At 36.9% G+C, this 14,714-nt stretch overlaps 2 protein-coding genes across 3 annotated transcripts; one reads left to right on the forward strand and one right to left on the reverse strand.

Annotated features, from left to right (window-relative positions):
• The first annotated feature begins 276 nt into the window (after positions 1-276).
• On the forward strand, positions 277-2,838 carry LOC103434790 (protein LOL2-like). The gene is made up of 4 exons (XM_029103177.2): positions 277-602; positions 1,363-1,470; positions 2,020-2,129; positions 2,513-2,838. Exons 1-4 carry the CDS (start codon positions 521-523, stop codon positions 2,582-2,584), a joined length of 372 nt encoding a protein of 123 aa, XP_028959010.1. The 5' UTR covers positions 277-520; the 3' UTR covers positions 2,585-2,838.
• LOC103434789 (gamma tubulin complex adapter mto1) lies at positions 2,518-5,036 on the reverse strand. 2 transcript variants are annotated; one of them, XR_003773723.2, is made up of 9 exons: positions 4,800-5,036; positions 4,616-4,705; positions 4,179-4,238; positions 3,997-4,036; positions 3,815-3,908; positions 3,362-3,421; positions 3,189-3,280; positions 2,951-3,104; positions 2,518-2,657 (listed from the first exon to the last, which is right to left on the reverse strand). XR_003773723.2 is itself a non-coding variant. In XM_008373142.4 (8 exons), exons 1-8 carry the CDS (start codon positions 4,889-4,891, stop codon positions 3,018-3,020), a joined length of 615 nt encoding a protein of 204 aa, XP_008371364.2. In that variant the 5' UTR covers positions 4,892-5,036; the 3' UTR covers positions 2,763-3,017. The 2 variants fall into 2 exon arrangements, 1 of the variants encoding a protein (XP_008371364.2); XM_008373142.4 differs by lacking the exon at positions 2,518-2,657 and having other exon boundaries at positions 2,763-3,104.
• Between the last annotated feature and the right edge of the window lie 9,678 nt (positions 5,037-14,714).

The following is a 14,714-nucleotide window of genomic DNA, read 5'->3' on the forward strand; positions in this document are numbered from 1 at the left end:
TAATATAAGTTGGGATGATTTTTTATTTTCACTTAAAAGGGGTTCAGATGGTGGATAGGCATTTCAACCTTTCTTGGCCACTATTGTGTGATTCATCAAAGCTAAGAATTGAATCAAGGCATGTTTGTACGGAATACGGGTTGGGATTCGTCCTCAATCATTGGCGCCACCACATGGTGGTTGAGTTGACGAAGCTAATGTCTCTTTCAGTCTAGTTAACAAAACGTGGTAGTGTAAGACATGGAGTGTAATATAAGACATGGAGGATGATGAGTTGGGGTGAATTGGAACAACAGGCTTGAAGAGGGTAAAATATTACAGAAAAAAATAATAGTAGTGAGATTTGTACAAAGTACGGTAAAATAGCTAAATCCAGTACAACCAAAATACGGCAACAAAATCTACATCTTAATGCCAGATCAGCATTTCGCTTAATGTTGGCCCCTAAGTCGTTTTCTGCAACCCGCCGTTTGTGCAAAGCGACAGTAAGAGAAAGGCACAGTGGAGTAGGAGGAGGAGGATGATGGACAGCAAAGTGGAAGTAGACGAAGCGCCGCAGTCGGAGCTCCAATCCACCGCCGCGCAGCCATCACCGCCTTCCGGTGAGTCAGTCAGTCTCCCTCCATTTTATAACCCCCTAATAACAAACAACTTATTATATCAATCAGAGACTCCGTTTCTCTCTGCGTTTCGTGTCAGTTGGGTTTTTCTTTTTCTTAGAGAATATTTTTTTATTCTTCTATTTTAATTATTTACTTTTTTTTATTGAAATATGTGATTATGGTTTGCATTTAGCAACTGTAACTGGGTTGGGTTCACTTTAAAATTTTAAAATTTTAGAAACTTTAACGAAAAGTTCTCGGAACTGTTTACTTTAACGAAAAATAACACTTTTATACTAAAAATCAATCATGTACTATTTACTTTACCCTTTATTTTGTCCTTATCATTCAAACTCAAAGTTTTCAAACTATTTTCATCAGTTTTCCTAAAATTTTAACCATGAAGTCGCAGACGTGGGCGTAGCTACATTGGCTAGAGCGTACGTGCTCCCTTACACATTCACTCGAGTTCGAATAGTCCTCACCCCGCATTTTAGTTGTTCAAGGTAGAATATCGCTTGTATCGAAAAAAAATAAACAAAAAAAAGTAACCCACCTGGCATTTGTTTCAAAAGTCTCTAATTTCTAATGTGAAAATGGAAAGTGAATAATTTGGGTAATTTAATTGGAAATGAATAACAGAATGTGGATTATTGGATTCCGGAGAAGAATGTTGTTTGGAGCCTCTGATTTCCTTTTGAGATGAAGTAAAAATAGTGCAAGGTTTTCTCACCTGGTGAGTTGTGTGATCGTGATGTAGAAATAGCTCAAATGGTCTGTGGTTCTTGCCGCCGGCTGCTGAAGTATCCTCGAGGAGCCAGACATGTCGAGTGCTCGTGCTGTCAGACCGTCAACTTCGTGCTCGAAGGTGATTCTTCTCTCTTCCTCTTTCGCTTAGATACTTAGTGTGCACCTAACAAGTTAAGATTCTCCGTTTCATTCCCTCCTCTTTGTTCTTACTTTACGATCATTTGTGATGATTTTCTATACGTAGCGCAAAAATATATGGCAACAATGTGAAATGGGGAAGAGAAGCTAAAGCGCGATCTAAACCAACCTCAAATATGAAAGATTCGCGATGTACTCTAACAAAGTTGATCGGATCTTTTGAGTTGATTGAGCCCTGCAGTGCCTCGGTCATAGTTTTACGTAGTAGTGCCATACAATGAAACCTTGAACCCTAAACCGCGATTTCCACAAACCACAAGCAGTGTGCCATACTTGATTCTAAGCGAAAAACCGCAATTTATAATTCTATTGCTTCTCTTGTAGATTTGATAAGTCCCGGTTATCAGAGCCTTCGAGCCTTTTGTCTGTGTAGTAAAGTGTAATTTTCTCTTCTGCACATGTAAGATGTTTGGTGGTTTGCCGTCGTGATGGCAGATTGGCAAAATCTAACGGATTCTTCTTTTATCAGCTCATCAGGTTGGACAAGTTAAATGTGGTAGCTGTGCAGTGTTGCTGATGTACCTGTATGGAGCGCCTTCCGTTAGGTGTTCCTCGTGCCATTTTGTGACAGAAGTTGGGGTAAGTAAACAATTTACATGAAAAAAAAATCGTTACATATGTGAGTATCACTTGCAAGAGGCTAGCATTCGGAATAATATTCAGGGATAATCACACGAAAGGAGATTTTCCTAAAATTCTAAGGAAGTATAAGTTATGGAATTGTAGACTTCACATTAGGTACGATATGACGAGGTAAGTTATTTTCTATCAGTGAGCATATAGTGGAGGTTTTACCTTCATGGTGCTTTTTCGTTGGTAGTAGTCAATAGTATTATGTCGAGGGAGAATAAGAAAAGCACTTTCAAAATAAGTAGTCTGTAATTCGTAAGTTATTGCAAGTAGATCAGAATGCAATTGCTGGTGTTTCGTATGTGTGATGGATGTGAAACGTTTCTTTGTAGGAACACAACAAGCGCCCTCCATGGTCCGTCCAACAGGGGCAATCACCAACTCCTCCAAATCCTGTTCACTAAACTGCTTATGCGAGGCAGCCTACAAATTGTAACTAGCATCTGAAGCTTGGCGGTACAACGCGTTATATTGCCGCTGCATGGATTAGGGAAGAATGAAGAGCTTACACCGGAACTCTTCTCCAAAATTAATACGTGATCGATTTTTCACATGTAGCAGGTAATAATTTGATACCGTATATGAAGTTAAATTGTCGTGCCTTGCTAAACTGTTTCGGACTAAGCATTCTCGAAAGTCATGGGGAATTACAGTATAACGATACTAACGGGCATTAACATCAATTTTGGTTCACTACCATAGTGAAGCTGAGAAAAGAAACCTTACACCTACGGCTTATATCATATCGAAAGTATCAGTGAACGTAATACCTCGGGTTAATGGAGATTTAACAGCTGAATATTTGTAGCACTGCCCTTTTCAACTCTGAAGTAATCTTCAATCATCAGCCGGGATGTCCTCGTCGGAACCATTGTCCAAAATTGAACCCAGAGACTTTCTCAGAACACTGAAAGTTCTGTCGTCCTGTGTTTGCAAACAGATGAATAAATCTGGTTTTGAGACTTGTTTGCAGAGAGAGAGAGAGAGAGAGAGAGAGAGAGAGAGTGCCTGCTTCTTCTTTTTCAATGACTCTTCCAGTTTGTTAATTTTATCAGCGCAAGCTTTCTCATGCTCAGAAATCATACTCCTTTCTCGCTTCCCTGACATCAACCCATCAGAACGTTAGTATACCCGATTCCAATCCTACAGTTACGAGTAAGAGAGTTATTTTTTTCGCATACTCAATTGTTCGTATCGTGCGCAGAGCCTTTCCTTCTCTTCTTCATAGTTCGAAATAACTCCTGTCGAACAAACTTCCCCAGTTAGTAAAACGAAGGACCAACAGCAGTCATTTGCATTGTTGTATCTCCCATTTCATTTGAATACAGTTCAACAGAAACATTTCTTTAGCAAAAGAGAACAATGCTTAACAGCGTCGAGGGTCTATCGTAGGGTCATAATTATACGATTGAAAGACCTGTACTGCAGCCCGGGTATGATCTTAGTTTCTGAAAAACGGAGGTGGACTAAGGAACTACATGTATAGAAGTAAACGTCCTATCCATGAACCCGAAAATTACGCTAGTTTCTGAATGTTAACATAGTCGAGCACCTATCCCTCTCTCAATTAATGTAACAAGATTATCTATGTCGCTGAGTTTAAAGGAGTGAAGACTTGAACTACAAGGAACTACCTTTCAAGGCCTGCAGATGGCTTGCTTGGTCCTTGCAGAACTTTTCATAAAGTGCTTGGAACTTTGCAGCTTCAGTCTTCAAGCAATTTTCACACTGCTTGCATAAAAACAAACATTAATCAGAGCTAAAACAACTGCGAATTCAAATTTCTTCGCCGGATCATCCATTGTTTTCAAGATACCTCTTTTGAGCTCTTAGAGAGGGATTTAGCGAAACTTTGCCTAACATGTAAAGAAAACAAAATGTACCTGATTAGTTTACTTGTTGCGAAGAAACAATCAATGCAAACACTGAAGAAACTATTGATGCAAAGGGACAAGCATGTAGTAGCTTAAGCTGGCGATTCTTCCAAATTTCGGTTACCTATCCTTTTCGAGTTTGGACTTGAGCTCATCAATGGCAGACCTGACCTCAGCTGCCACACTGTCACGAAAACACAGAGTAACGATACAAATTCGAAGCAACAGAGAACGAAAACAGAATGTATTAACAAAACCTAATTCCTGATTTCTTACTCATTTATGTTGATTCAAATTTCGCATACCAAACATCGATAGTAAATTAATGATTAATCATCTTAATTAGTAGCATTACAAATTCATATCGTAAATCGGATCAGAACGAACGCGTTCAATAAAACAAGCAAGCAATCGCAGTCAGTTATCAGAATTTTCATCAATTTAATTCAGGCGAAAAACAAACACCAATCAGCATCTATTACGAAATCGCAAGAAAATACTGATCGAGCTTCCAATTTAAGCGATAACGAAACCTGATCGGACCGAAACGATTCGACTCACCTCGAAATCGTCTCTTCGTTCTTCTTCAGACCGTCCTTGTGAGCCTTCTCTCGGATCTGATGAATCGCCGACATGATTCCCTTGATATCACTGCGTATTCAGAACCGCACACTTTCATCCACAAATCGCAAGGCAAAAAATTGAAAAATGAAAAGAGAAGAATCGATTAATCGGATAGACGTACTTGGAGAGGTCGAGGTCGAGATCGAGGTGGTCCGATTTGGCGATCTCCGGGTCGGTCCTGCGCTTCTTGTTGCTCGCTTTGGCGGTCGACATTGTTGTTAGGGTTTGGAGCTTGAGGATTGTGGCTTGGAGGTCGAAGAAGGTCGTTCGAGTCACCGAGTGAGATTCCCGCGCTTTCAAATTTGGTACTGTTTCTGGATATTTCGAATTTCTGAATGGGAAAGTTGTGCGCGTATTTATACTCGCGAGTAGCTACTAAACTGCTGAATTTATAAATTAAAAAGGAAATTATTACTGACACTCAAAAAATATTATTATGCATTCTAAATTTTTTATAATTAGTAAAATTGGTGATTATATTATGTCTTTTTTTTTGGGTATATAACTATATGTAAATTTTTGTTGAGTCAGGCCTTTTGGCTATAAGTGGGCCGGAAACAAATAATAAACATTTTTTTTCTTTGAAAATTTATATTATGTAGCGTTCAAGTGCTAAACAGTTATTAAGTTAATAATAACACGACTCTTATTTCCAATTACATAATGTAATCTCATAACACTCAAACTTAGAAGATTAAGATGACACTCCAAAGTCAAATAAACTTGAGAAATTATGCGCACAAAAACGACAATATAACGAATATGAGGACACTCTTTGCTAACGAGCAATGTGGACTCGGAAGAGAAACTGTTGACCCTAGAAACTACCAAGCCTACGTGGCGCGCAGGCCGAGTAATTAATGAGCTAACTACGTCCTTCGGTGAATGCGGGGCGTGCCAACTCGTCGGCCGAGCTCGGCCGAGGAGTAAATTTGTTGATGTTGCGTTGGGTCGCGCTACTGACTTCTGCGTCTTGCGATTGCGGCCGAGAAAGGAACACGTCTCGGCCTCTTGGGCTCTCGAACCTGAAGACAAGGTTACTATTCTTACGAAGTTCAATATCAAATTCGGCTTTCAATGTGCCGAATGTAATAACTGTAACACCTCACTTCGCCGAGAAGGCTGATGAGATGACCTCGACCAATAAGGATTTAGAAACCCTTCTCGACCGAGACTTAGATAGGTAATCAATCGTTCTCGCCGCAGTGCTGTTGATGCCAACGGAAGATACTGCGAGACCGACTGACTCTACGGTGACAGAGTTATCTATGCCGACTTAAGATATCACCGGTTGCTTCCACAGTGCTGTTGATGCCAACGGAAGATGTGTCAGCGAGAAAGGAAAAAGAAAAATCACAAGTTGTGAGAATTTGCGCAGGGCAATTTTGTGTGTTGAATTGAAGGGTTTTTCAATGTTGCTGAATGTCTTGTATTTATAGTAGCAGAACATCGAGCCCGAGTTCCAATCCTATTCGGACTAGGTTTCCTTCTCCGGATTAACATCCCCTCGATCAGTCCTATCTCCGCTAGGACTACGAATCTAGTCCTTAACTGAGCCGGATTCGCTTTCTAGATTATTGATCTCGTCGAGAGTCCCTATTGTACTAAGACTCGACTTGCGTTATGATTTAACCGACTTAGGCTTGGAAGCCCATGAGCTGAACGCTCCATGACCCTTTTGTCGCACGGCTTCTCGGGCCGAGAGTGATTCTACCCTCGGCCCAAACTATTATTTTGGGCCCAAACAGAAACTAACAAGGAACCAACTAGTGTCAATACCAACTTGAATTTTGTACTCAACACCAATAGTGAAACCACCAGAAACAACGAAGACCCAGGAGAACCAAATAAAATATAAACACAAACACAAAATTAAAATAATCAGTACGAGATGCTCGTAAATAAACTCACTAAGGAGGCACTTATAGATGAAAAATACTAAAACGAAAGGAGGAAGGTTGGGATAATGAGATAAGGGCTGCCACCGGCTCCAAGTCGAAACAAGAGGCGGATGGCTATGGAGTTTTAAGATCTAGGATTTTGGTATCCAAACGATTGGTTAGTATTGTATCAATTTACTAACTGATTAATACTTAAGCCTAATTAATTATTTATGTTAAATTTTTAAGAGTAAATCTCAGTTTACTATTATGAATTTTTTTTGTTTTCAACCTTTTATACATAAGTTTTTTTTTTTCCATCTCAGTCTGGTACCTAAAATGATAATTTTGACACTTTCATACATCTGTTAAGTTTTCTGTTCAAACAGATGTTAACCTATGATGTGGCGATCGCATGAACAATAACTAGATGCCACGTGGCAATTTGAGCCCACATAAACATTAAAAATTAAGAAATTCATGAGTTTAACAACGATTCCCTCGCATATGAACTATGAAGACTTGGAATGTTCATATCACCAAGTCAATTACTTACACAGAGTTCATGGGGTCGCGATGCTAGAGCTGAGTGGTCCAAGCGAATAGTTGTAGTAGTCCAATTTCCGTTTTGTTTACGATAAAAACCTAACATCATCTCTAGTCCATAAAATGACAGTTGTAGTAGTCCAATTTCCGTGTTACCATTTTCTGTCGAATCTGTCAACTTGTTGGACGTCTATGAAGGTCTCTGCTAGTCAATCACTTGCCTTCGACTTGGGGCAGATGTTAGATTCTTTTTTTTTTTAAATATATAAAATTTAACGATCAAAACATTTAAAATATTGTGTATTCCGAAGTATTCAGAATTTTTGTGTATATGCATGCAGATACGTGGAGGTGGAAAAACAAGAACTCACGAATACGCATATTGCTTGCAAGATTTGTACAAGATAGAGGAGATGTGCTTAACTTCTAGTGCTTCAAACTTTTGCTAGCCAGCTTCAAAGTTATGTGCGTGTCTCAAATGCTTCATCTTTCACGTGGATTCATGTCCACCCACGACAAAAGAAAGGGGATGGGAGACCAAGATCAACTATTTGTGATAAGTAAATAAATAATAGTCAGTTACTTAAAATATTAAAAAGAAAACAAAAACATAGTAAGATATGGTTCATGTGAAAGGACAATTCTCCCTAACCACCACGGGATGATCTAGTGGTTGGAGGCGAATTATATGGTTGTATTTTATATGACACGTTCTGGGTTCGATTAATGACATGGGTGAATGCACGATGGTGGCTCACGGGAGGTTGAAATGCATGTATGAGTCTTTTCAATTCCTATAAGAATGGACTGCCATGACGCAACAATCAGCTGATTCCTTATCTACAAAAAAAAAAAATGAGATAAGGGCTGCCATCGGCTCCAAGTCGAAACAAGAGGCCGACGGCTATGGAGTTTTAAGATCTAGGATTTTGGTATCCAAACGATTGGTTAGTATTGTATCAATTTACTAATGGATTAATACTTAAGCCTTATTAATTATTTATGTTAAATTTTTAAGGGTAAATCACAGTTTACTACAAGGAAATTTTTTGGTTTCTAACCTTTTATACATAAGTTTTTTTCATCCCAGTCTGTCACCTAAAGTGATATTTATGACACTTTGATACATACGTTAAGTTTTATGTTAAAACAGATATCAACCTGTGAGGTTATGCCCGCATGAACAATAACTGGTGCCACATGGCAATCTGGGCCCACATGAACATTAAAAATTAAGAAATTCATGAGTTTATCAACGATTCCCTCGCATATGAACTATGAAGACTTGGAATGTTCATATCACCAAGTCAATTGCTTACAGAGAGTACTTGGGGTCGCTATGCTAGAGCTGAGTGGTCCAAGCGAATAGGACGAGCCACGAGGTCATCCTAGTCCATATTCTGGGACTTGGATTGTCTGCTCTCCTAGTTGTGGTGCCCTTCCATGCTCTCTTATTTTGTGCGGTCACGGTTAAGCCACGTTAATATTTTATATTTTTATTATTTTTTGTCTTATTATCTTATTAAAAAATTAATATAAAATATTGACGTGGTTTAACCGTGACCGCACAAAATAGAAGGGCATGAAAGGGCATCACAACTAGGAGGGCAGACAATCCAAGTCCTACATATAAACCATCGGTAGTCAATTTAGCTTAAAAAGATCAAATGGAAAAAGGAATCCGATTTCAAGTTGTCAACTAATACCTCTCTAAGACCATCTTCAACCCTTGAGCTAAAAGCCAAATTTTTTAGCCCAAAAAGTTTAACTTTTAGTCCAAAAACAATTTTTCTGCTCCAACCCTTAGGCTAATTTTTTTTCTTAAATTAACTTTTAAAAAAAAATTAATTATGTAGACCATCGTAAATTAATTTTATGAACATTTTAATCTAAAAATTTTAAATTCCGATAAATATTGAAAAATCAATAAATTTTTCCACAAAGCAAGCCTTCATTTTTTTTTAAATTATTTTAGCCGTTGGATTTAAATTTGAGCCGTTAGATCTTTTTTTTTACCATTAGATTTGATTATATTCGATTTCAGCCGTTGGATTCAATGTATTTTAAAATAACATTTAAAAAAAATTAAATTTGAATCTAGACCGTTGGATCAACCAACGGTCCAATAATGCCAACCGTCCGATGAACAAAAGAGTCGTTGGGCTCATAATTGCTTCCGACAGCAGCCCTGACAGTGGGTCCCATTATGTCGGGCGCTGAAGGCTAACGCCCGCGTGGAGCGAGTGGCGCGAGTGACGGGGCGAGAGTGGATTGGGAAAGAGAGAGTCCACACATTTATGGGCTATTTCTTGGGGGGAATTTGGCCCTCAATTGGCATTTGGCTTTTAGCCCAAAGATTTGGCTTGGGTTGGATTGGGTTTGGGGGAGGGGGGAGGGGGAATAGGGGGTAAATTTGGCATTTAGCCTAGGGTTGGAGATGGTCTAAGGCTGTAAAGTTGCTTTTTACTCTGGTCCACCTTTGGTCTAAAGTTTGTAGCGTATCAACTTTTTCTCCTTCCCCTACTTTCTACTTGTATAGGACTTCCAACACTCGGAATAGCGTTATAGCAGTAATTTAAATCAATAATATTATATAGGAAATTTAATTAAGAAACATAATGTTGGGATCATTCATCTATGTACAATCTAATATTTCGGTCCCAAGTTCATCATATTCTAAAACTCCTTTAAGGACTAAAATGTCTCTCTGTGAGTCTTCAGAGTCTCCGAAATGATGAACTAGCATATCTAGAAAGAAAGAAAAAATACCTTCAAGGACGAAATCAAAGGAAAAAGGATCATTTCTAGATCCTCTTTGTGGGGATCTGAAGGATCAATCAATCATGTCTCTTTATCGTATATCGTGCGATCAGTTTTCGTTAGATACTATTTATATTCAATTTTAAAATTTAAATTTAAAATTGATTTATGACCACACGATGTACTATAACTTTTTCGATAATCCTTACATTTTCGTGAAAAAAAAAATACAAGAGAGAAACTTTTGCACAATAACTTTTTAGATAAATTCTCAAGTGTGACCGTCACAAATTATTACACCACCGCATAATATTATTTTATAAGAAGATAATAAAATTGATAAGATGATTTTTACAAATAAATAATTTTACGTGTAATAAATTAGCAGTACGACGTGACATTCACGATAAAAACCTAACATCATCTCTAGTCCATAAAATGACAGTTGTAGAAGTCCAATTTCCGTGTTACCATTTCTTGTCGAATCAGTCAACTTGTGGGACGTCTATGAAGCTCTCTGCCAGTCAATCATTGGCCTTCGACTTGGCGCAGACATTAGATTTTTTTTTTTTTTAAAAAAAAAAAAATTATATATATATGTATATATATATATAATTTAACGGTCAAAACATTCAAAATATTGCTTATTCCAAAGAATTCAGATTTTTTTGTATATATGCATGCATATACGTGGAGGTGAAAAAACAAGAACTCACGAACACGCATATTGCTTGCAGATTTGTACAAGATAGAGGAGATGTGCTTAACTTCTAGTGCTTCAAACTTTTGCTAGCCAGCTTCAAAGTTATGTGCGTGTCTCAAATGCTTCATTTTTGACGTGGATTCATGTCCACCCACGACAAAAGAAAGGGGATGAGAGAACAAGACCAACTATTTGTGATAAGTAAATAAATAATAGTCAATAAATTAAAATATTAAAAAGAAAACAAAAACATAGTAAGATATGGTTCATGTGAAAGGACAATTCTCCCTAACCACCATGGGATGGTCTAGTGGTTGGAGACGAATTATATGGTTGTATTTCATATGACACGTTTTGGGTTCGATGCATGACGCTGATTAATGCACGATGGTGGCCTACGGAAGGCTGAAATGCATGTATGAGTCTTCTCAATTCCTGAAAGAATGGATTGCCACGCAACAACCAGCTGATTCCTTTTTTACAAAAATAAAATGACAATTCTCCATGGGCAGGTGAGGCGTGTGCATGAGAATTGTCTGTGTGTATGTACCAAAAGAACAAAATGATAAAAAAGTTCTAATCTAAAATAAAGTGTTTGAATCAATTGTTTTCAAATAATATTTGTCTTCAAATGTTTTAAGTACGATTCATGTGAATATCGGAGATACTTTACTTGTGAAGAGCTTGATACCTAGTTTTTAACATGAACACGTTGCAAATGAGATTAACTTTATTGATGCTCTGTTGTTTTAACATAACTTTGTAAATATTCTATCGTTTGTCATTTCAATTTTTTAGTAAGTATTTATATTACAATAGATTCGAGCTTAGATAAATTAGCTAAGTCAGTGTATTTCTCCCTGTGCACTCTCAAATTTGAATCTTTCTTCGCTTATTTTTTAAAACAATATTTTAATTATGAAAATGTTCGGGTGATAATTCATGTGCATTGTGCACCATTATGCTCAACAGGTACCCTTCTCCTATTATCATGCTCTTCTCTTCCATCCTCTCACACTTTTTTTTTTGTCTTTTTTATATAAAAAATTTAAAACAAGATGTTGACGTGACTTAATCATAATTGTGTAAATAGGAAGAGAAAGGAGGGGAAGGGAGCTTTGATCCCATGCAATGCATGCATTCTCAGCAGTCTGCAGCCTCATTTATATACGGAAACAACTTCGTTGCTGATGGACTATCACACGTGGACGCAGACACGTATCCGAGTTTTGTTTTAAAAAAAAATCAAAACTTGGACACATGTCCACGCATGATTGGTTATCATCAGCAGCTGTTGGTGATCTTTCAACAGCGAAGTCTTGTTCTTTATATACATGCTCCTGTGTCCATAAAATGACAGTTGTAGTAGTCCAATTTCCGTGTTACCATTTTCTGTCCAATCGGTCAACTTGTGGGACGTCTATGAAGCTCTCTGCTAGTCAATCACTGGCCTTCGACTTGGGGCAGACGTTAGATTCTTTTTTTTAAATATTGCGTATTCCGAAGAATTCAGATTTTTTGTATTTATGCATGCATATACGTGGAGGTGAAAAAACAAGAACTCACGAACACGCATATTGCTTGCAGATTTGTACAAGATAGAGGAGATGTGCTTAACTTCTAGTGCTTCAAACTTTTGCTAGCCAGCTTCAAAGTTATGTGCGTGTCTCAAATGCTTCATCTTTCGCGTGGATTCATGTCCACCCACGAGAAAAGAAAGGGGATAAGAGACGAAGACCAACTATTTATGAGAAGTAAATAAATAATAGTCAATAAATTAAAATATTAAAAAGTAAACAAAAACATAGTAAGATATGGTTCATGTGAAAGGACAATTTTCCCTAACCATCACGGGATGGTCTAGTGTTCATGTGAAAGGACAATTCTCCCTAATCACCACGGAATGGTCTAATAGTGGCGTGTGCATGAAAATTGTCTGTGTGTATGTACCAAAAGAACAAAATGATAAAAAGGTGCTAGTCTAAAATAAAGTGTCCGAATCAATTGTTTTCAAATTATATTTGTCTTCAAATGTTTTAAGTACGATTCATGTGAATATCGGAGATACTTTACTTGTGAAGAGCTTGATTCCTAGTCATTATCATTAACACGTTGCGAATGAGATTAACTTTATTGATGCTCTATTGTTTTAATATAACTTTGTAAATATTCTATCGTTTGTCATTTCAAATTTTTAGTAAGTATTTATATTACAATAGATCCGAGCATAGATAAATTAGCTAAGTCAGTGTATTTCTCCCTGTGCACTCTCAAATTCAAATCTTTCTTCGCTTATTTTTTAAAACAATATTTTAATTATGAAAATGTTCGGGTGATGATGCATGTAATGGGTATTATCTGCAGGAGTTTGACAAAACAAAAGTATTTGGTTGCGTCATGTGAACCACTTTGCTCAATTCAGTTCCCCCCCCCCCCCCCAATTCTTCCTATTATCATCCTCTTCTCTCCCATCCTCTCAAACTTTCATTTTGTCTTTTTTTTCTCTATAAAAATTTCAAAACCCATCCTGTTTTACCACAAGCCCTTGGATGTTGACGTGACTTAATTATAATCGTGTAATAGGAAGAGAAAATTCTAGGGAACTTTAATGAAAAGCTCCTGGTACTGTTCACTTTAACGAAAAACCACATTTTTACACTAAAAAGTCAATCATGGTACTATTCATTTTACCCTTTATTTTGTCCTTATCATTAAAACTCAAAGTTTTCAAGCCATTTTTATTAGTTTTCCTAAAATTCTACTCTTACCACAAGTCTGGCCAAGTCTTCGAGAAGGAGGGGAAGGGAGCTTTGATCCCATGCTATGCATACATTCTCAGCATTCTGCAGTCTCATTTATATATATGCTCGTTTGTCTACTTTAATTCCACCAATATAATTTTAGGTTTATTTTTTTGTTATATTCAGAACTTCACTTTCATCTCACTTTACTTATGAAATTCAATTTTTGCTCGCTTTGTTAATTCCATAAACAAAAAATCCGTTAAATCTTTGACCTGACAGAATCACGGCCGCACCTCTGTATACTTTGCCCTAATCCGAACTACCCACCCAACTTCATTATGCACTAGATCCTACATAAATTTTCAGTTGGCAAAAAATATCCATTTCGAGCTTAATCTAGTAGTTTAGTCCTTGTATCCATGCACGTCTGCCGTTCGCATGAACGATTGTCATAAACATTTACTTTGGGATTCATAATGCATTATTAAAATGAATCACTCAGGTTTGTTCAACCTTAAAACTTCATTGACTTCGCAAGTGATGTTACGTATAGTTGTAAGCTCTCTCTCTCTATTACACACACACACACACACACACACACACACACACACATATATATATATATATATATATATATATATATATATCAGGGTTGTCTCTGACATTTTGGGGGCCCTGTGCGAATTTAATAAAAATGCCATCCTTATTAAAAAAAATGTTATTGGACAATATATCCATACAAAGCTCAACAATCAATATTCAAACTTAATTGAAATCAACATCCCTCTTACTAATTGAATAATCTCCAAAATAAAGTCATGATTTAGGGTTCATCTATAAAAAAAAATGGAGCACAGCTGAAAGAGAGATATGGAAATACGTTTGTATTTGTGGAATAAAGTAATACATAAGTTAGTTTTTTATTGCTTAATAGAAAAGTAGAAGAAAGTAGTACACAAGTTTTTTATTGTTAAAAAAAGTACAAAATTAATATATTGAGTACAAGCTTTGCTTAACCAATTGTAATGATGATGAATTTTTCTTTTCAGTTTAAAACTTTTTTATTAGAAATTTGCACTCATGTGTAATATGAGGAAGGATAAAAAAAATTTGGGGCCCTTACTTTTTTTATTAGCACCCCATATAATGTTGAATGCACCCCACATTAAAATTTAATATTAAATAACTTGTGTTCCTTATTGTGGAATGACAATTTCGACCTTATTAGGTTCTAAATACACCCCAAATCACTTAATGTATTATTTATCTTCTTCAACTATCAAAACCCCTTTCCACCTTCCATTGTTGAACAAAACTTTAACTAACGAAACTACAACACGTTGCTGAGAAAAATTATTTTTGACGAATGGAACACAAAATTGATGTTTCAAAAGTTTAACGTG

This window comes from Malus domestica, chromosome 05 (genome assembly GCF_042453785.1).
Source record: "Malus domestica chromosome 05, GDT2T_hap1".
NCBI lineage: Eukaryota > Viridiplantae > Streptophyta > Magnoliopsida > Rosales > Rosaceae > Malus > Malus domestica.